The sequence below is a fragment of the Sciurus vulgaris genome (genome assembly GCF_902686455.1).
Source record: "Sciurus vulgaris genome assembly, chromosome: 16".
NCBI classification, from domain to species: Eukaryota; Metazoa; Chordata; class Mammalia; order Rodentia; family Sciuridae; genus Sciurus; species Sciurus vulgaris.
The window spans coordinates 43,370,049-43,392,802 of record NC_136477.1 but is presented as its reverse complement, the minus strand read 5'-3'; the positions used below and the strand labels follow the sequence as shown (position 1 = coordinate 43,392,802).

Sequence of the window (22,754 nt, the reverse complement as noted above, 5' to 3'; positions counted from 1 at the left end):
AGTTGATCACCTAGAGTCCACAGCAGGAATTGGCAAACTCTTGATCAGTGTCACTAAGGTAAATTTTAGGCTCTGCACGACAAAAGGCAAAATTTGAGATTATTATGTGGATGACTTATTGGGTTTTAAAGTTAATGTATCTTGTCATTGAAATTGGTTCCAAATATGAGAGTTTTTCAGCTATTTTAAAGCATTAAAACTATTCTTAGCTTCCAGACTATCCAAAAACAGGCAGTATGCTGGACTTGGCCCATAGACCATAGTGAAGCTATTGTTGGCCTGGAAGAACACTGTCTGATTAAACTTCCTGTGGTGATGGAGATGTTCTGTATCTGCATAATCTATGGCACTGTAACTATTACTACATGTGGCAACTGAGACTGAGAAACTGAATTTTTAGCACTTTTTGTTTTCCATCATGTTGGGGACTAAACCCAGGATCTCACCCATGAGCACTTGACCACTCTTACCACTGAGATACATCTCCAGTCGGAGAAACTGAATTTGAATTATATTTATTCTTAGTTAACAACTCTAGAGTGTTTCCATGAATTTAAATAGATACAAAAGGAGTGGTTGACAAAACTGGAAAAATAAGACTGATGGGTCAATGGGATGTATAGATCAGTGACTTTACGGAAAGAAATACTGTTGGTGTTGAGTATTTTGAGTGTGACTGATATGGTATACACAAAGATAGGAAGATGTAGTCAAGAAAATAATTTGAGATGAAGATTGGGTCATCTAGTAAAATTAGATTTTTTTTTTTTTTGGTAGTGTTTGGGATTGAACCCAGGGCCTCACACATGCTAGGCAAGTGCTCTACCACTGAGCTACATCCCTAGCTCAAATAGAATTTTGAGCACAATAAAAATGTGGAGGAGAGAATGTCACGTTTGACTGTTAGAGAATACTGAGTGGGAGAGAAGAGGAAATGTCCAAGAATAAGAATAGTGAAGGCTAGAAAGAAGACAACCAGATGGCTAATCTATCTGATATTTAAAGAACAGAAGGAAAACACATGTGCTATCTTATGCAAATTTTATTGTTCTTTAAAAATGGACTACTTTCAATGATTTCAAAGTTTATACACAAGTGTAGATGTCAAACTTTCTGAACTCTCACTGGTTGATCAAAAAAGCCTTTGGTATCCACACATTTGAGATTCTTGATTAAATCACAAGGGGGGGGGGCACTCCTGAAAGTCTCTGACATAATTTGAGTTTCCTAAGGCATCACTTTGAATAGCACACACTTAGGGTTCACAACCAGACACCTAATCCCTGAGACTGAAAATCACATTCTCTAATCATGACCCATATACATTTTATTTGAAGAACTAAATACAACTCTGTTATAAGGGACCCACGAACAACCTGGGGTTTATTTTACTGTGAATGTCAAGGATTTATTTAACTCCAAAATTTTTATAAGGATTTTCAAAAGGTCTTGCTTGCCTTAAAAAAGTGTTTAGAATTCCCCACTTATGGGAAGAATAAAGATGCCAAAGTATTAAAATAATCATTAATTTCAAAATGTTGGTGCAAGATACATTTTGAATAAAATTAAGGGGTTTAAGTAACTTAAGAAATCTAAATTCTGAAGTGCAGTTTTGAAATCATAATCTAGAGTACTATGAAGAGAATATTCTATGGGAATAATTGCATACATTTGTGTACAATGTTAACAGATTCTCTATTGGAACAATAGAAAAGTGTGAGATTTATTGCATTTGCTTCATACTTTTTTTTGAACGTCTCACGTCCTTCTTCTTCTTGAAAATAGGAGAATTCAAAAAATACAAATCTGTAAAAGGGTCCCCTCTTCTTAGTTTCCTATAAAGATAAAGAGAAATCTTAAGCATAATTTTAAGTATCCCTTAATCTTCAGCACAAAATTATTATAAAAATGTCAATTTTAATGTTCCTGCTTCAGTTTTTATCACATTTTTATATTTCAAATAAGACTCATTCTTGAACCAAAGATTCATAACTTCACTCCTCCCATGTGTACCACCACAAATGGGTTCCCACCAATACTTACGAAGCAAGTGTTGGCTCCTTATAGTTAATGCTGGTTGTGCACCTACGTTTGGGCAGAGACACTGCTGTACTTTCTGTGTTCTTTTTTGGAGAAAGAGAAAGTTTCCTCATTTTCACTACAGGAGTCAAGGGGGCATTGGTGATATCCTTCAGGCCAGAGCGAGGTGACAGAGACACTGCTGTGCTTTCTGTGTTCTTTTTTGGAGAAAGAGAAAGTCTCCTCATTTTCACTACAGGAGTCAAGGGGGCATTGGTGATATCCTTCAGGCCAGAGTGAGGTGACGGGTAAGTCTCAGGTGGCACACCTATAAGAACAACTGTTAAAATAGTTCCAAGAAAAAAAAAAAAAATCACAGGAATAAAATTGTACTCAATTATATATCTTAAGTGTACACAAAATCTGGCGTTTTATAATATGGAATTTTAAAAACTTTTTCATTATTTTCCTTTCAAGCCAGACAATGTTGAAATGTTAAATACGGTGGATATGAAGAATTGATATAATAGGACATTTTACTAAAATTCAACATTTTTCTGTGATATCTTAGTTGTAATGAGTTAGTTTAATTATGAAACTTCATTTTAGTCACATCTTGCTATTTAGAATCAGTAAAGTCTTTGCCTTTCCCAGTACCAAAGTTTATCATCAACTAACTTCCTATAAAGTCACTTAAACTCATGCTATTGAATAAAGAGAATTCTAAATCACAGCCTCTGTGAAATTAAAGATAAAATAGGTTCCCTCTAGTAAAGCTAATAAAAAGTTACCAAAGTGTTTCTGTCATAAATACCCAAGTTATTCTACTTGGGAATTGGGAGGCAGGTACCCAGCACACAGTGAGGGCACTGCAAGACAATCTTTTAAAATAACTTCAAAAAGCAAACTGGAGCTGGACATATCTCCCAGTGACTTGGGAGGCTGAGACAGGAGAAGCACAAATTCGAGGCCAACCTCAGTAAATTACTGAGGCCCTAAGCAATTTAGTAAGACCCTGTCTCAAAATAAAAAAAGCGCTGTGGATGTGGCTCAGTGGTAAAGTATTCCATTCAATCCCCAGTACCAAAAAAAAAAGCAAACCGTATCCCAAGAACAATGAAACTGTGACTAAAATGATTTTGTAGCAAGCAGCCATATACTGAAGGGTTCTATGGGTTTCAAACTTTTTTTGTCAACCTATAAACATTGTATTATCAATCACTCTGACCTTCAGTTTGAAAAATTAACTAAGAAATAATATCTAATGAGTTTTCTATTCTAGAATATAATGCTTTTCAAACTTTATTTATGAATTCACAGAGGAACTTGTTAAAGACATGCAAATTCTAATTTGGGGTATGGCCTATTTTTTTTCTTTTAATACTGGGGAATTGAACTCAGGGGTGCTTTACCATTGAGCCACATCCCCAGCCCTTTTTATTTTGAGGCAGAATCTCACTAAACTGCTTAGGCCTTACTAATTTGCTGAAGTGCCTTATATATGTGATCCTACAGCCGTAGCCTCCTGGGTGGCGTGGATTATAGACATGGTCCATCAGAATGATTTGGCATTTTTAAAGTTTCCAGGCAATGCTGATGCTAGTAGTCTGGGGACCAAACAATTTGTGTCCTTTTTTTTCTTTTCAAAATACATTATTTATATTTTCAAATGTACACCAAGATGGCAACAATAATATAATGAACCCCAACTTACTCGGCTTTAATAGTTATTAACATTTTACCAATCTCGTGTGAGCTATTTTTGTGTGTGTGTGTGTTACTAAGGATAGATCCCAAGAACACTCCATCTATGAGGTACATACAAAGACTTTTTATTTTGAGACAGGGTCTTGCTAAATTGCTCAGGCTGGCTTTTAACTTAGAATTCTTCTGCCTCAGCCTCTGAATAGCTGGGATTACTGGTATGTGCCATGTGCCTGGTTGATTTATTCTATCATTACAGCATTTTGTTTTTTCTTTTTGTGGAGCTGGGGATTGAACCCAGGGCCTTGTGTTTGTGAGACAAGCACTCCACCAACTGAGCTATATCCTCAGCCCATTACAGCATATTTTTATTTTATTTATTTATTTTTCACATAAGGGAGTTTATTAAGCAAACAGAGTGTCTCCCTGCAGGGTAAGAGAGAAAATGAGGGGAAAAGAGAAAGGAAAGAGAAAGGGCGTGTGCTAGAGACAGTGGAAAGCGAGGAGGAGAAAGTAGGGGAGAGAAAAGCAAGAGAAAAAGATGGCGGTGAAGCTATGTTTAAGAATCCCATTGGGCTAACAGGGGACCAATAACAGAGAAGGATACTAGCAAGCTGACTGATGAACCAATAGCTAACTAGGATGTTCACAGACTGACAGTAGTTGGGAGGTGGGGAAATGACTGCAACGGAAAGGGTGGGGGAACAGCTTTGTATTACATTCCCCAGTTTCTGTTTTTATAAGAAAATCTTTTGTTCTCCAGTTCTTCTTGCCTTCTCTCTCCTTCCTGCCTAAGTGACTGGGTCTGGTTTTGCAGGTGAGATGTAAAAAGTCCATTCTCCCAGGGGCAGTCTTCAACTTCCAGACTTCCAGAGGCAGATGGTTTTCATGGACTTCCATTTCCTTGACTTAACTGATCCCTGATTTCTACACTAACTGCCTGTCCCCAATTCTGGCTTAACTCCTTTACTGCTGTTGGGAAAGGGGGGTGATGACTGTTCTGGCTTCTTCGAGCTGGAAGGGGGCAGTGTGGGGCAAGCAGTTTGGAGTTCCCTTTTTAGAAATTGGGTTAATTGAGGGGTCCATGGTAGAAGTCTGGTTGGGGAAGAGCAGGTTGTAAAGGCATCTGGGGATGGGTGCTTCAATCTGAAATCCGGTGATGGATGCAGAGCAGAGCATCTGAGCAGAATGGAAGGTGGGGCTGTGTCCGGGGGGCACTGGGGCTCAGATGGGGTTCCACTTGCTTAAGAGACAGTGGAAGAACCCATCCCAAGTCACAGCACCAATGTAAGGGATCCCATGGAAACCACGCGGGACATGGGAAATCATATAAGGGAGTTTATTAAGCAAACAGAGTGTCTCCCTGCAGGGTAAGAGAAAATGAGAGGAAGAGAGAAAGGGCGCACGCTAGAGAGTGGAAAGCGAGGAGGAGAAAGAAAGTGAGTCTGGGCGAAAAAGGCGAGAGAGTACAGCATATTTTTAAAAGACACTTACAAGCTACCAGTGCCTAATTGGCTAGGAAAGTTAATTCTTTTTTAGGTTTTAGCTTCCTTATAAACAAAACAAACATGGCAACTCAGTTCTTCTGAGAATCAAATGAAACAATGTGCCAATATTTTGAGAATGATACAACCCTAGTATGTATGTCAGTTTTACCACAATAAAATTCACAGATGAGCATGTGTGGTCAGATGCAGGCTGTATATACCAATATCTAAACCATGCCTACATTTGAGTTAATAAAAGCAAGATTTTCTGAGCCAGTTTTTCAGTTGTCTTACAAAAGAATACAAAGCCTGTCAATTGAGAAAAAAGTTTCTTGGTCTCATTAGCCCATCTTCACTAACTAGAAATTTATTTTAAATCATGGTTCCTGTCGGATTAAATATTAAGCCAAATTATTAAGATGACAAATCACTAGATTCAAGTTTGATTTTATTTCTAAGGGGATATTTCACATGAGTATATAAAAAATCTTTTCATTCACTCAAATCCCACAAAAAGTCACCTTCACCTCTTTGGGTGGCCTCATTCACTGAAAGTAAAAATGCTGTCTTCATGACAAGTAATATTTGTTGTTAAAGATTTAAATTTTACTTGAAGTAGTTGGTCAGAGCAATACAACTGTGATTTCTACTCCCTTTCTCCCCCTATTCAATCCAACTGTTACTTCCCTCAGAGAGAGACAGATGGTAAGTCTGTAACCTCCCCCAGAGACACAGATGGCAAGTATAGTACATAAGCATCAAGAGTGATCATGTATCATAAACATTAAAAATGCAGGCAAACAAGTAGATCACTTACTTGGAGGAGTTTGTGTTGGCTTAGAATCCTCTCTCTCTTTTTCATCTGTATACTGCAGTGTTCTTTTAGATCGAGGCCTGGTGACTGGTCTCCCATCTGATCTGGTGGCAAGATTTTGAGTGTACTTGCCAGGGGGCAGATAGAGGTCATCAGAATCATCTCCAGAACCACTTGATTCACAGATGCTCTCTTCAGACTTATGGTTGTTTTCTTCTCTATTAGAATCAGCACTTATTTTCTGTCGGAAAGGAGTGAGATGAACACCCTCTTCCAAATTAAAATTGTAAGCATCACTGGAACTGACAGGTCCATCCAATTTACTCTTGGAAATATTTGTTTTAGTTTCATTTTTATTCCCTTTATGCTTTGATGTAGGTTTTGATTTTCTCCTGTTAGCTTTGCTTTTCTCTTCTCTTTTTCTTCCTTTTGCATATTTATACTTACTTTTAGTTTGTTCAGATTTAGGTTCCAAAGGAACTTCTTTTGTTTTAGTAAACTTTCCTGGGTGAATAAGCTTTGGTGATAAATTAATTTGGTCCTTGTTCCAATGAAAAACATTTTGTTCTATATTTTCAGGTATGTGCATGTTTATTCCTGGGTCTACATATCTGATTCTTTCCAATTCAGAAGACTGCCCTGCCAAATGACTGGTTTCAAAGTCATTCAAAGTACTGAACTGACTTAGATCATTAAACTCTTTCTTTAAATGGCGACGGAGAGACACAGTTCTAGGTAACACATCATCAGTAGATTTGGCTTCATCTGAATCAAAATCACATCTCAGTGTTTCTTGAGGAATAGTAGATATTTGCTCTGAGAATTTAAAAAACAAGTGAGAAAAAGAAAACATTTATTTTTCAAAATTTGTCAAAAATCTTAGAATTAAGTTTATGAAGAGGCATTCTATAGTTTTCCTACATTTAATGTAAGTAAATAAAAATCTGGAAAACTTAATTTCACCATCTACTTGCTTGTCAATGATCAATAGCTTATATCTGATCTGTGAAAGAATCTTATTCTACATTTATAAGCGAAGAAGGACTGCCCCTTCTTCAAAGCTTAGCACAAGTAGAGGGGATTGGTATTTGAAAACTGGGACACAGCAACTTAAAAGAAGAAAGAAGGGTATGGCTTTGGAGTTTAGCTTTGAGTTTAAACCCTACCTGTCATCATCAGGATTACTGCTTGTGAGATGTTTTATTTGAGTCTGTGTAAAATGGCACTACTGTACCTATATTCCCAGGCTGTTCTGAGGGTTGAGACAATGTATATAAAAATGTCTAATAGAGCTTAACACATAGTAGGGCTTGGTAAATTGCAGTTATAGTTATAGCCGAGGTTTTTGAATACAGATTTGGCACAGTGGATGGATGTACTTAAAACCTGTACTATTCTCTGTAAACATTTGTTTTGAACAGAATAACAGGTAAACAGATTTAAAAAGTAAAAAAAAAGTGAAAAATTTAATTATGTTACTTGTTCTCAATGATCTTGCCCTTAATATTTTTAGATTTTTACCTTCTATTTGTAATGATTCTCCATGTCCTGGAAGGTCAGTTTCTTCAAGAGGAAGTTGCCTTAGAAAATACCAATGAAAAAATGGAAATTTATTTAGTAATTGCATAACAGAAACAAATTTAATACTTTCCTAAATTATAAGGGTTTTTTTCTTTTAGTATTACTTCATAATTCCATTACAAATCAATGCATCTGTTCTATATCAATGGAAATCAAAAAAGTTTATGCTGATTACATGAAGACTGATTTGTTAGGATTGAGATTCAACTCCCACTGGAAGAACTAACATCAAGTTAGATAGCTCTGCCTGAAAACATGCTATAATTTAATTTCATTTAACTGAAGAAAAAGCCAATTCAAATTGACTTGTTTTTAAAGATGCAGTTTGGTCACTCAACTTAGAAGACTGCTTTATCATTAGCAGAGCTATGAGGTGTGAGGTAATGTATGTTTTTATGACGTCAATTACTGAACTCTTACGGTTATTTAAAACTGTTCATTTTATTTAAAACTTCAGTTCGCGAAACAAAAAAATGTTCTTTATGCTCAAAACCTTTTTTCATTCTAATTGCAATTTTGTCTTGATTCTTTGTAGAGAAATTAAATAGAAGTTTAGATGCTTTGGCAACCAATAATTACATTAGAAATCTTATAAAAATTTGATTATCTCATCTTACTTTTGTCTATACCATATTTTGTCAGATTTTAAAGTTCAACAATTTAAAAATTATTAATGGCCGGGGATGGATTTCAGTGGTAGAGCACTGGTTTACTTTGCTTAAGGCCCTGGGTTAGATCCCCAGCAACACACACACACACTCACACACACAACCCCAAAAATCAAAACTAAACTATTAATGATTAATAGTCAATGGGTCATAATGAGACAGACTTGAAAGTGATACAAGGGAGCTGTCAGTGGAAGTAGTTGGGAAAAGTTATACTTCCAGGGAATATTTGGCAATAGCTGAAATCATTTTTTGGTTTTTACAACGGGGGAATGGGGTTGTTGATGACATGTGAACCTGCCAAAAATGCTGCATTCTGTCATCATCCATAGATATCTTTTACAGTGGATACCATAGTCAAACTCATCGAATTATGTAATTAAGATCTTTGTATTTTACTATATGTGATTAAATCTCAATAATTCATAAGCTTAAAGTATCCTTGATCCGAGAGAAGGGGAAGAGGCTATATGGTATCTGATGAAAAAAAGCAATTGGATCAGTGAGATAGTGTGACAACTATGGCAAATGTGGTATTTTATTGTATTTTATTTTTTTCTTAAACCAGACTATTTTTAGGACTGGTAAAATATTGTCATTTTAATATTGGTTTAAATATTCTTAAAATAAAAACCTGATAACAGGGAAAAACACGACTGAAGGAAATAGTTTAAAAATTTTTGTGAAGCTTCTCTATTCCTAGACATAACTACATATAAGAAAAAGAAAACTCTAACTTGGCTATATATAATAGAACTTTTTAAAATTTTATTCATTTACTTATATGCAATGCTTCACACATGCTACCACTGAGCCACAATCCCATCCCTTAAATAACAGAATTTTAACATATCAACTTTTCTTAAATATATTCTCAGTAGAGAGAGCATTAAGACTCCAAATGTCAGACAATATAATACAAATTTCTTTTTGTAAATGGCTCATAGAATTACATCTTCCCTGGTACTGATACTCATAATAATAAAGTTGATACTAACGGTAAATACTTCACAAATAAATCACAGGTGTTGTCGTCTCTATTGGAGTCCATTCCAGAGGGATGTATTTCCTGGTTCTGTTAATGCATTATAAGAAAGGAAAACAGTTACAACTGTTATTTATAACAAAGTGTTCATTATTCAACAGTATACACTTATTGACAGTTTACTATGGTGCCATATACTTTTAGTAGCTAAGACTATGGCCAACTAAATGATCAGATTCTACCCTATTAAAGCTTACATTCTGTGGTAGGGAGAGGAAAAGAAAAGAATAAGATCCATATATAATTTTAGATAGTTCTAAGTGCTATGAAGGAAATACCAGAATGAGGTGACGGTAATTAAAATTAAATTTAAGACAAAGTGAACTTTACCCAAAATATGAAGACTGGAAAAGATTAGCCACTGAAATAACAGAAAGAAGAAAAAGCAGTGGAAATAGCAAATATGAAAGTCATGATGTTGCTTGTGTTTTAGAAAAAAACAGGTCAATGTGGCTAGACCATAGTCACTGAGAACAGTAGATGTACATGGGGAAGCCAGATAATAATAGGGCCTTGAGAGCCATGAGTTTGAAATTTAGTCTAAGTGTGATAGGAAGTCACTTAAATATTAAGCAGGGAAGTAAAATGATAAGCTTTAAACAGATCAGTGGTGCATGCCTGTAATTCTAGTGACTTGGGAGGCTGAGGTAGGAGGATCCCATGTTCAAGGCAGGCTGGACAATTTAGTGAGGCTCAGGACCAAAATGAAATAAAAAGGGAAAGGGATGTAGCTTAGAAGTAGGAAATTCCTCTTTACTTGAAAACTTTCATGTCTCTGTTTTCTTGGCATTATAGTCCCCTAGTTTTCTTTTTACCTTCCTGACTGTTCCATGTCAGTCTCCTTCACATAGCAAAATACAGAGATCTTAATTACAAAGTTCAAGGAGAGGAAAGAAATGATGCATAATCTCTAATACTGGAGAAAAGAAAAGAAAAAAAAAAAAAAAAAGGCTGGGGATGCAGCTTAGTGTTAGAGTGCTTGCTAGCATGTGTGAGGCTCTGGGTTCAATCCTGGGTATCCTCTAGGGGAGAATAAAGTCAAACTAAACCAAACCATCAGGCTGGTTCACTGTGTGAGGAATGGATTAAAAGGGGCCAAAGGTAGGAGTTTATCAGTGAAGCCCACTGGAAGAGTCTCAGATAAAAAATCATGCACAAGGATTGAATAGGGATGATGCTGAGGACAAGTAGAAGGAAGCCTCTTATGGGTCTGGCCTGATCAAGTAAGTAGGCTACTTTACTGAGATGAGTAAGAATTACTGAGGGAGATGGATGCACACAATAAGTTTGGGAGAGGGAAAACAAAGAGTTGTGCTTTGTAGAAAGCATGTTTGAGATTCTAAACTTTGAAGTAGAGTTATTTAGTGTGTGGAGCTGGGTGTGTGTGTGTGTGTGTGTGTTTAGGTCTTGAGCTCTGAATTTGAAAGTCACCAGCAGATACAATATAAAGCTATAGAAAGGAGGAGTCTAGACAATTGCCTTTAAAAATAAAGCAGCAGCCAGTAAAAGAGATTGACATGGAATATTCAGAAAGGTAGTAAGAATCTAGGGGAGGATAATGTCAAGGAAGCTAAGACAACAAAGTTTTCAAGTAAAGAGCACCCTATGTTGCATATGATTGCAAGGTCAAGAAACAGAAGGGACTAGTTAACATGGAAGTTTTGGTCATCTTGACATACAGCAAAAATAGAATAGTAGGAATAGGAGCCAGATAAAAGTGGTTTGAAATGTGAATGGAAACTGAGGAAGTAAAGGCAGTGGATAGATTCTTTTTGGAAAAGTTCTGCTGTGAAGGAATGTAGAGAAATGAGAGAGAGAGAGAGAGAGCGAGAGATAGGTGACCAGGAGAGGTTTCATTTATTTTCCTTTTCCTCTTAAGACAAGAGATACTAAAGCACCTTTGTATGATGGCTGGATTGATCCAGTGGAGAGGGAGACATGGAGAGGAAAGAATAAATTTCCAGCAGCACAGTCTTAAACAAGGGAGGAAGAATGGAATCTGATGCACAAGTGGAAGGCTTGGCTTTTAATGGAAGCAGGAATACTTCTGCCATTATAACAACAAGATGGAGAATGTAAGTATAGACAGAGATAGATTTGTAGATTTGTTAGGAAGATTAGAGTCCCAGTCTGATTCCTAAGAAATCATTCTAATGTAATTCAATTGATTTTTAAAATTGATGTATATTGACTTTATAATTAGAAGACAAAAGCTATTCATTAGAAATTGATCCTTGTGAAATTTTTCAATTTGACATCAAATAGCTAATGTTTGAAAACAGAATTATTATTCAATGTAAATAAAGGAGAAAAGAATAACTGCAGTAATATTAAGAAGATACATTATAAAACTTAGGAACAAAAGACTTGGAAATTTTTGGTAAGCTTACTACTTATAGGTAGGAACACAGTCTTACTCTGAAGTATTTAAGTTTCTCTGTAACTGCTAAATTGACTTAAACACGGAAACACAACTATAGATTGATGGTTGAGAATGAATGACAACATGTAATAAGTATATGATGGAAAATAAGCTTGGATGTTTTAAATGCTAAGAATACATCTGCTCAGCAACTAAAAATATATTTTAATAGTCAAAAATCATTGATAAATGTTAAAAGGCCTGCAATAATAGAATTCTCTCCCCACTGTTCACTGTCACTGAATATTCATTTCATACTATTTCTGCAAAAACTTTGGAAAGGGTGGAGGAAGAATCATATGCCTTTGGAGGGTTTTTTCCCCCTATTAGTTGACCAAACAAGGAAAAGAAATTGTTTTAAAACAATCTAACTCTACACAAAGTGAAGAAATCACATCTAATCTTTATAGAGGAAATTTTCAACATTTATATGTACATTTTACATACATGTATATGTATATATTATACGTGTCTGTCATACATAGTTAAAATAAGGAATCATTTGTTACAAGGAAGGAAGAATTCTTTCAATGACTTCTCCTATCAACAGAATGGTGACTTTAATTCTCTTCTCAAATCATGCTCTCATAGTCCTAACTCAACCACTGTGGTGTGGCTTTCTTATCTGGCCTTCTGGTCCAAGTGCCAATGTGATGTCTTCACTGGCACAGCAAACATATGGCCACTGGAAAGAAAGCAAACTGACCTGTTAACACTTGACACTCACCACTGCTTTTCTCATTCTCTGCCTCATGTAATCTGCCTGGCTTCTGAGAAAAGGGAAGGAGAAACTGGCTCATCATTATTCTTCTCAGGATTATCATACAATGAGACACAAAGAATATCCTAAAGCAAACTCTGACCATGTCCGTTATATTTTGGCTGGCAGGACCATATTTGAGCCCCTTCTTTACAACCTTGGACACAAACAGAATTAGATTAAACATTTGGTCAGCAAAATATTCAGGATATTTCTTGTCTAAGTGTTAACTATAGCCTTCCTTATTTAGCCAACTAGTAGGTTGAAAATGATTCTCCAAAAAGCATTTAAATACTCCGTATGCCTTAAATAAAGGCAGTTCTTAAAAAACCCCACTAGATATTGAAACTACATAGGAAAGATAAAACTCAAGTTAGCACTGATTTAAACTTTTGTACAAGTCCACTCAACTACCACTTTTAGACCTTTAGCATAGTTGCCCTTTGATTCACTTAGCCGAACATTGGAAGGAGGACCAACAGTGTAAAGGCTAAACTATTCCTTCTGCATGTTGCCTTGCTACCTGTTTCAAAACCAAGTTAGATAGGCACAACCTTCAATCACCTGTATCACTGAAGCTTTCTTAACTGGTCATACAAAATACCTGTGCTGGAGCATGGAAAAGGAACGATTCACTAATAACAGAGATACCTGTAATTAATTTAAATAATAAATTGATCTAAACAAATTATTCATGTTTTTTCCCCCTACGAAATTCAATCTTTGTAATGAAAATACCTGAGCAGCTTCTGTTTGCTGGGAAGCAAGTTTTTCTTTCAGTGCATATAACTGACATGCAAGGTAGTAACACTCTCTTCTCAGTTGTAGGATGATATCTTGGGCTTCTCTCACTTTGGATTTTTCATTTTCCAAAGCTAAAACTAACATTTTGTTGTTTTGTTGGTAATTTTTCAGCAATGTAGAAGTGGTGTCTAAAAGAGGATAAAATAAATTTATCAGTTGTTAAATCTAAACTTAAAAAGTGATGTAAAAGGATGACATAAAAATCCCTTACTGATTACTTGGCACGGTGCAGTTATGAAGGATTTGCGTTTGCCAAGCTCTGTCAAGTTTTTATTCCTTTTCTCTTTCATTCGTTTCTTTATGTCTTCAAGACTATCTTGAAAGGATTTTTTCTGGCACCTTTCCTTAGCCATCTTCTGCCTACAAATTTAAAACAATAAAAAATATGTAATTTTTCTCAGAGGCAATGCTATCAATTATAAAATTTAAGACTGAAAATACAGGTTGTTCATAAGTAAGGGATTAAGTAGAGATGTAATTGTAGAACTAGCTCAAAGTAGGTAGCTGGTTAACCTGGTTGTAACTTAGATTTTTACAGCTTTAAAATCTCATTAATGCAAGATGTTGTGGCCTGTAATCCCAGCTGTTCACCAGGCTGAGGTATGGGCCATCATGAGTTGGAGGCCAGCTTGCAAAACATATAAAGACCTCCACTGTCAAAAAACAAACTAGTAAACCAGATGTTAGAATTATGCCCATCATACACACATACAACCTTATAAAATCTCAATATTTTTTACATAATCTTATCTTTAGCCACTTTATATGAAAGCTTTATTGAATATTGATTTCCAACCCAAAGATTCCGTATTATGTCATTTGTTCATTCTGGCCCAGGCTGGCCTTAATCTTATATCCTCCTGCCTTAGCCTTCTCTCCAGTCAATGGGATTTACAGGTGTGTACCACTGTGTCTGGCCCAACTTATTCATTCTTTACCAGATAATTGTTGAAGGTTTACTATATTCTATGAACTATGTGAAATGCTAATTATGACATTTCGTTTTTTTTTTTTTTCCCTTTTTATTTGGAGAATCGGTCTCCCTATTGTTGCCTAGGCTGGTCTTGAACTCACGGGCTCAAGTGATCCTATTGCCTCAGCCTCCCAAGTAGCTGGGACTACAGTCATGCACCACCATATCTGGCTTATTATTAAATTTTGATGCCATTACTATTTATGTTTCTTACAATGTTGACGGCCAGCTTTTAGTGCTTAGACTTGCAGCATTAGTTCAGGCAATTATATACATATCTTTTTTTTTTCCCCCAGCTTTCCTCTAATTATTCATTTATTAAATTAGGTCACTCAATTACTTGTCTCTCTCTCTTCCACATTTTAAACTCAATATCACTTAAGAGAGGTACACATACTCAAGAAAGTCAAGGTGATCCTCAAAGGTTGAAAGTATGTAGCACTATATATAATTTTAGCAAGCTATAATAATTAAAGACCATTAAAGAGCAGGAACTGGGGCAGAGAAACATGCCAGTATTCTCAAAGTTATTACTAAAACTCCAGATTGCTAAACTTCTAGCAAGTTATGATCATAGTAAATGGGACATTAAAGACTGTTCTACATACAGTTAAAAGAAGCTAAACATGTACTGATAGTGTGATATGCTACTGAGTATTTTTAAACATAAGTGTTCCAATATTTCAGTGCTGCACACCTGAAATAATTCAGCATGCTATAAACACTTTTCATAGGCAATTTCTATCCTAAAAAAAAGTCTGGTTTCCAACAACAATCCATTCACATACAATTTTCACGATATCATAAAGGATATCTTCATCTCATGTTAGTCAAATATTTTATTAAATCTTATATTTTATAAATAGTTGCATATTTGTTCCCCAGGGCTTATATTCCTTTATGTAGTGTCTGAGGACTTGAATAGATACTATAGATTCTGTTTAAATATTTTACTTTTGCCAACGTACTTAATATATCGGTCAGTTTCCAGCAGAAAAAGAACAACTCTTAAAGCACTAATAGTAGGTGGATTCTACAAAACCTACCACAAAAATGTTTTTAAAGTTTGAACTGGAGCTGTTTCAGAGCCTTACAGATTAAGTAACTGAAGTTGGTTTAGATATTTTAAGAGCAAAAGCCTATGTAAAAAGTTTTCGTTAATAAATCTAAGCAAACTAAAATAATAAATTTGCGGTATAAGTTTTACTTATTAAGAAGATGGTGTTAACAGGGGGTGTGGTAGGACAAATGAAAGTAGACACAGGTCACTGGTCTCAAGCTGTAATGGTATTCAGGAAGGATCTGTATTCAAAAGAACCTAGAATAGTTGCTCTCTGCCTGTATTCTCTAACCCGTGTTGCGGAGGCAGCCAGCAGGGCAGAAAGTAAAAGGCCTGGACAAGGAAAGGATGTCATGTCAATGGTACCGCGCTACACAAAGAATAGCTGCCATTTTTCTGTGTCCTTACGTTAAGCCTACCTTCTAACTACTGTAATTTGCACACCACTTAATCTATACAATCTACACAATTCTGCAAACAGGAAGTTCGGGTTTCCCTTTATTTAACAAAAGATGAAAACAACAGAAAGTGCCAATCGGGAGGTCGAAAGAAGCCAGGTCAGTACGACCCACAGCCTGAGCTTTTGGCCACTGAATTTAATAAGATACAGAGATCGTCAGGGAGGACGAGCAAGCCGCCCTTGTTCCACACCCGAAAACCTGCCATCTCTACCTCGGACGGACTCAGGAAGCGCAGATGCGATGGGGGTTGCCAGAAGTGGGCCGGGCGACCCGCCTCTCTCAGGAGCGTCCAAAACGGTACCTGGGTCACTACTGCTGCTGCAGCCGTCGCCGTCCTCCTCACATCCCAAGGCTCCACAAAGCTGTCCCCTCGCGCGCGACTCCCGCGCTCCGGGCCCTCCAGGACTGCGGCGCCGTCTTGGGTCACCCGCAACTACCGCCACCACATTCGAAATTCTCCGCCGCGCTCACCTATTGGCTGGGTGGGGGAGGTCACGTGACGCGACGACGCAGCTCCCCCCCCCGAGACGCAGGGAGGGTCCCGCCCCGCCCCGCCCCGCCCCGCCCCGCCCCTGGAAGCGTCACGTGACGCACTCGGCCGGCCCCACCCCTGCCCTCGGGGTGGAGGCTGATACCGCGAGTTTTCTGCTTGGAGTCGCTGAATTTTTAGGGGCGGAGACACTCCGAGACCTTTAAGGTTGGGTAGTTCAGGTGGCTCAAAGCTTCCCACTTCCTCAGGCTGACAGCTTCCCGTCTCCACAGTTGTGCTCCAGGGCTCCCTCTTGTGAAAAGCAGTCAGCCAGCATGCTACACGGAGGTAGCTTTAAGGGAAATTAAAAACCAAAGCAGGAAGCGCATTGTCTCTTGAGAAGGTGTTATTAGGGAAAGTACAGACCTCTGAAATTTTGAGCTCCGTGTTCTCTCTCTTGGCTGTTCTGCCTCGGTCTGTTTAACCCTCAGGGACTGGCAGGGGAGTTCCCACACGAGAGTGCCCCAAACTGTCTGGAGATAGGGCTGGTTGGGATTCCTAAGTGAGAAGCACAAAATGCCAATGATTCGTTCAAAGCATTTATTAGGGGACTTTACAGAGGCCTGCAGCTTATCCTCAGTACGGATGGCCATAAAAAGGGATATTCTGAGTATATCTGCGGTTGAGGAGGCAGGGTATGGGGTTTATGAGGGTTTAAGGAATTTTGGCTCAGGGCCAGGGTCAATTTCAATGTTTTGGGGAACAGCCTACACATCTTTATCAGTTCCTGGGAATGTTCAAGGCCCTACTTGAGCTAAAGCCTGCTGGGAAAACCCACAGCTGCCTGGGTCATAGAGCTGTCAAGGCATTCTGAGATTTTTGGTTAGGAAACAGAGAATGAGGGTAAGAGTGCAGGGGGATCCTACTCTCAGGAATTAGAAGCTTAGAAGAAGCAGTAACCTGCTTCCAAACTTCCCTCTCATTTGTGGCAGACAACAGTAATGGAAGAGAACTTCTTTTGCTAAACCAAGAGGCAGCTTCACAATTCTGAACAAAGCCCTTGAGGCTGCAATTAATACTAATAATATGAATAATTAAAGTTCACATGTGAAATCACATTTATTTGCCATATTAGCTCTAATTTCCCCACTTCTATAGGAAATGTAATAGTTGTATATGCATGCAGAAATAGCTGGCGATGGTTTATTTCTATTGACTCCACTAACATGAGTTCATGTTCTTTAAAGGTGTTCATTTCAACCTAAGAAATTATTCAGCTGGCAAACATAAATGTTCTGAGGTAAGTCTTTTCCCAGGATGCAACAGCAAGTCAAAAACTGAACTTTGAATCTGCTCTTGACTTAATTATGTCTAACACATGATAGGCAATAAATGTCTGTTAGAGGATTTGGATGCGTGGAATAAATAAAACTCATAATTCAGATGTGATAATCAAAATAAATGATAATTTTTTTTGATAATTGTTAATACTCTTGCCCACAATTACTTTTGCCCACAATTCAATTGAATATTGTGCTTTTGAAACTAATGTATATAAAAATCAGTTGGAGTGGGCATTGTGGCACGTACCTGTAATCCCAGCCACTCTGAATGCTGAGGCAAGAGGATCGCAAGTTCTAGGGCATCCTCTAGGAGCTTTTTAGTGAGGACCTAAGAAACTTAACAAGACTCAATCTCAAAATTAAACGAAGAGCTAAAGATGTAACTCAATGGTACCCGCCCCCTCCACTCCCAGGCTCAATCCCCAGAACATTAACAACAACAACAACAACATCACTTGGGATGCAGATTTCTGGAATTTTACCTCAGGAGGTTCTAATTCAGTTTGTTTGCTATATGATATGATTAGGTGGCTTCTTTTTCAAGCAAGTGATTCTGATCGATGCAGTCCACTGACAACACTTTGAGCAAGTTGAATCAAGGAGTAGCAGTTGCTTAAGATACACAATCAGGTACTATTATAACAGGTTCTGTGGAGAGTCTGGACATGCTTACGGTGGGTAGATAGGCTGCAAGGAATAGATGCCACTTTATGTTGCTTCTCTGCTTGTATATTTAATATGTGTGTTCCAGAAATATATTTTGTTTTCTTAAAAGTATGATTTATTTTATGTCAGATTCCATGTCCTGTAGTTTTATTTTAGGACACCCCATTTCTTTTAACATAGTGCCAGGCATGCTGACATTTAATGGAATTATAATGGTTAATATTAACAGAGGGTATGCTTTGTGCCAGGAAATGCTAAAGGTTTGTATTTATACTCATTTTATCTTCTTAATAAGCCTATAATGTTGACATTATTATTAAACCCATGTTTTTTCAGATGAAGAAATTGATGCATACTATGCTCAGTTTATTAAGTATGGAGCTAGGCACAAGCTATGTCTGACTCTGGGGCCCATGTCCTTAATAACGATGTTATTTGTTTTATTAAATTATTTTTTCAGTTGTACTAGGGACTGAACATAGGGGCACTCTACCACTGGGGAACACCCCCAGCCCTTTTTTATTTTTATTTTGAGACAGTGTCCCTCTAAGTTGCTGGGTCTGGCCTCAAATTTGTGATCCTCCTACTTCAGCCTCCCTAGTCACTGGGATTATAGGCATATATCACCATGCCCAGTGGTGCTATATATTTTCAATTAATTTATATTTATTCATGTTGCTCTGACATTTCATCAAAATGTTAAGATATCTGAAAGCTTACCATGTACGTGTGAGAAGAAATCTTTCTAAATAGCTAATGTTGTGGAAGTCTTTGTGTGGGAAACTATGTAAATTTCTTGACATATTTTCTTTAGCTTCTAGAGTAAGAACCATCTAAATCCTGAACCAGGTCAAGTACAAAAGATTGCATCTTCCTACCACATTTTATGCATGGTAATTACCTGTCTTTCCTAAAACTTGTAAGCTGTGTGAGTATAGTGGCTGTGTCTATTTTGCTTTATGTTAGATCCTAGAAAATAGCACAGAATTGGTATTTACTCCCTTAGTAATTGTCTTAGATTGCAGATATGGTAATTCATCCAGGGTTGAAATAGATGGGTCTCATCTATTTGCTTTTCAAATAACCCATCTTTTAAAAAATAATTTACTAAACACCAAAAATGATTCATAAAAGGAATAACTGATAAACTATATCTCATCAAAATTAAAAACTGTGGCTCTTTGAAAGATACTGTTAAGAAAATAAAAATATAACCATTGGGAAAAAAATGTGTGCAGACCACCTGTAATAGACTGAGTGAACGTCTCCCTAAAAATACTGAGTCCTGTTATCTAGTTTTAAAAATCTTATTTTATTTGGAAAAAGTTTATATAGATGTAATTAAACTAAGATTTTGAAATGAGATTATTTTGGATTATCTGGTGACTCCTAAATACTATCACTAGTGACCTTGTAAAAATAAGGCAGAAGGAAGATTTTATATACAGAGAAAAGGCAGTAAAGAAAGAGAAAGGAGTCATGCTGCCACATGCCTGACACACAGAGGTGATGTGAAAGACAGATACAGAGAAGTGGAACCACAAATCAATTGATGTTAATAGTCACCAGAAGTTAGAACAAGCAAGGAAAGGACTTTCTCCTAAAACCTTCTGAGGGAGCACAGCTGTGTGGGCACCTTGATTTTTGACCTCTGGCTTTCAGACCAGGTTATACAGTCTTATTAGTTTCTTCATTAATTCAATCAATTCTGACATGTGAAAGAAAGTCCTTTAATAAATGGCTGCAGTATTCAAAGAATATACAACATAATAAAGTGAACAAGTTTACTTCTTCCTGTCCAGTTTATTTCATAGACCTTACATTCCATGGTAAAGAGAGGTGTTAATCAGATAATGTAGGATAAGTGTACAATTACAGTTAGGATAAATGTGATGAAAAAGAGGAGCTGTGAATAATGTAATAGACGACTTTACCTAGCTAGGGCCATCAGAGAAGTCTTTGCTGAAGTAGTAACAAATGGGCTGAGATTTGACAATAGATAGGGAAAGAAACAGTACATATTCATGTAAAATGGGACACAATTGCTCTGTCGTATGACTTCCTCCAGTACTGCTTGGCTGATAGGTTACAGAAATGGAGAAACATAGTGCCTGGGTTGATTTATGTCTGGGAGAAGAAGGTGCACAGACATGGATTTTAGGGTGCTGGCAAGAATATTATTGAAAACATGGAATCTAAGGTAGATAAGTAAGGAAGACAAAACCTCATGTAGATGGTTAGTACTGATGACTTGGGAGGAACAGAGATGTTAAAAAAACTTGAAGTTTGATGAAGATGCCAATACAAATTAGAAAGAGAGGTTGTTGATATAAGAACCTGGATTGTTTGAAATAGATTATTTTGAGCAGTTAGGGGAAATGAAAAGTTCAAGGTGTCACCAAGGAAATGGGTGACTGAGGTGAAATGAAGACTGTTGAAGACAAAGTCAGGCAATTCGGAGGTAATTTATTAGATTGGTTGCCCAAGGACACTGAGCCTTCTTCACCTTCAGCATTTATGGAAGGACTTAGAGGTGAGTCAAGTGCCAAGTCACAGGTGAATTTGCAGAATGACATGAAAGAGGACAATCAGAGGAAGAGGCAAGTGGAGGAATAATGGTCTGGAAGAGGCCCAAAGGCTCAAGGAGTGTAAGAGAATGATATGCTATCACTGTAGAGGACTACCATGAGATAAATCCAACCCAGTTTGTTTTAAGCTGCCACTTTATTTTCCTGTAAACTCCTTGAGCATGTCTTTGCCAATTTTCAAGTGGATTGCCTTTTTTTTTTTTTTGGTACTGGGGATTGAACTCAGGGGTACTTGATCACTCAGCCACATCCCCAGCCCTATTTTGCATTTTATATTTAGAGACAGGGTCTCACTGAGTTGATTAGCACCTTGCTTTTACTGAGGCTGACTTTGAACTCAAGATCCCCTTGCCTCAGCCTCCCAAGCTACTGGAGTTATAGGCTTGTGCCACAGTGCCTAGCTTAGATTGTCTTTTTAATTTGACTTTTAACTAGTTCCTAGTAAATTAATTAGCTCTTTGTCTGACATGCACATTACAAATAATTTTCTCATTGCTTGATTGTTTTTCACTTTGTATTATTTTTGCTGTGTAGCAGTTTTAAAAATGTATGTACAAGATTTATCGGTCTTTCTTTCATGCTTCTGGATTTGTGTTTTTAGGTTTATGCTTATTTACCCCTTAATATAATTTCATTTATGATATATTCTAGAAGTTTCAGGAATTGCATGTTAGCAGTCAAATCTTTGCTGTACCTGGAATTCTACTGGTATAAGAAGCAAGGAAGAAATTTCTTTATTTTATTTCTAGATATGTTTAGTTATTCTAACACCATTTCCCTATTGATATGAAATCTTATCTTTGTTATAAGATTCCAATACATATTTGGGTCTGTTTTGTAAGAATAAAAGTTTATGTGAGACTACATGGTATAATTGAGAGACTATCTCAGAGTAAAACAAACTTTAAATTCTTATAGCACTTGCTGTTGTCCTTGGCCAAGGAACTCAGCTTCTTTGGGATCCAGTAATAGCCTTAGAGGGTTAGTGACAACATAGGGAATATATTTTCCACTGTGAGCAAGGAAGAGGATGATAGAAGAGAGGAGCTGAACATCTGAGACTCTGTAGCCCATTGTAAAAATTTTGTTTTTGTTTCTCTGAGTGAGATGGGAAGCCACTAAGGATTTTATGTAGACAAGTGATGTACTTGAACTTATATTTTAAAGGGCTTTTTTGTTGCAATTATACTGTGGAAGTAAGCAGAGTAGAAACTATTTTTAGTTTTTAGCAGAGAGATGATGCTTCAGACCATGGTGAGTAACAAATAATAGGCATTTGGATAGAGTTGACATCAAATGAGATGGGAAAAGACTTGTGAGTAGTGTAGGTTTGGAGGTAAGAATTGTCAGTTCAGATTTGATCTTGTTAAATGTGAGAAATTTGCCACATATCCAAACATAGGTGTCAGGAAGGGTAGTATACACATTTGGCATTCAGGAAATAGATTTGAGCTGGAGAAAAGAAATTGTGAATCATGAGCATATAGATTGTATTTCATGTACTTGAAGCTTTGTGACTGATGAGATCACCAAGTGAGTGAGTATGGTAGAGAAAGTAAGAGATTTCAGGATGGCTCCTGAGAAGAAATTAGAAATCAGTGAAGAAAGGTGAAGAGTGTCCAGTAGGTTGGGGGTGGGGAGTGTGAGCAGTGGTATCCTAGAAGCCAAGTGGAAGTGGGAGGAGTTAAACCCTGATCACAGTGGGCCTAAGAAGAGATGGGAAGAGGGAGGAATATTGAGTTCATAAAGTTCTTTTAGGTAAGTTGGATGATTTCATCAGCACATGGAACTTTATCCAAAATAGAGCATGCATTGGGCTATAAAGCAAGTCTTAGCAAATTTTAAGCAATTAAAATAATTTCTTGCATCTTTTCAGATCATAATGGATAC

General features: G+C 37.1%; 1 protein-coding gene across 1 annotated transcript; it reads right to left on the bottom strand.

Annotated features, from left to right (window-relative positions):
* Positions 1 to 1,644: 1,644 nt before the first annotated feature.
* SGO1 (shugoshin 1) lies at positions 1,645 to 16,245 on the bottom strand. The gene is made up of 8 exons (XM_079116089.1): positions 16,010 to 16,245; positions 13,516 to 13,664; positions 13,239 to 13,432; positions 9,272 to 9,348; positions 7,546 to 7,604; positions 6,028 to 6,840; positions 2,044 to 2,359; positions 1,645 to 1,835 (listed from the first exon to the last, which is right to left on the bottom strand). Exons 2-8 carry the CDS (start codon positions 13,655 to 13,657, stop codon positions 1,724 to 1,726), a joined length of 1,713 nt encoding a protein of 570 aa, XP_078972215.1. The 5' UTR covers positions 13,658 to 13,664; positions 16,010 to 16,245; the 3' UTR covers positions 1,645 to 1,723.
* Positions 16,246 to 22,754: the final 6,509 nt, after the last annotated feature.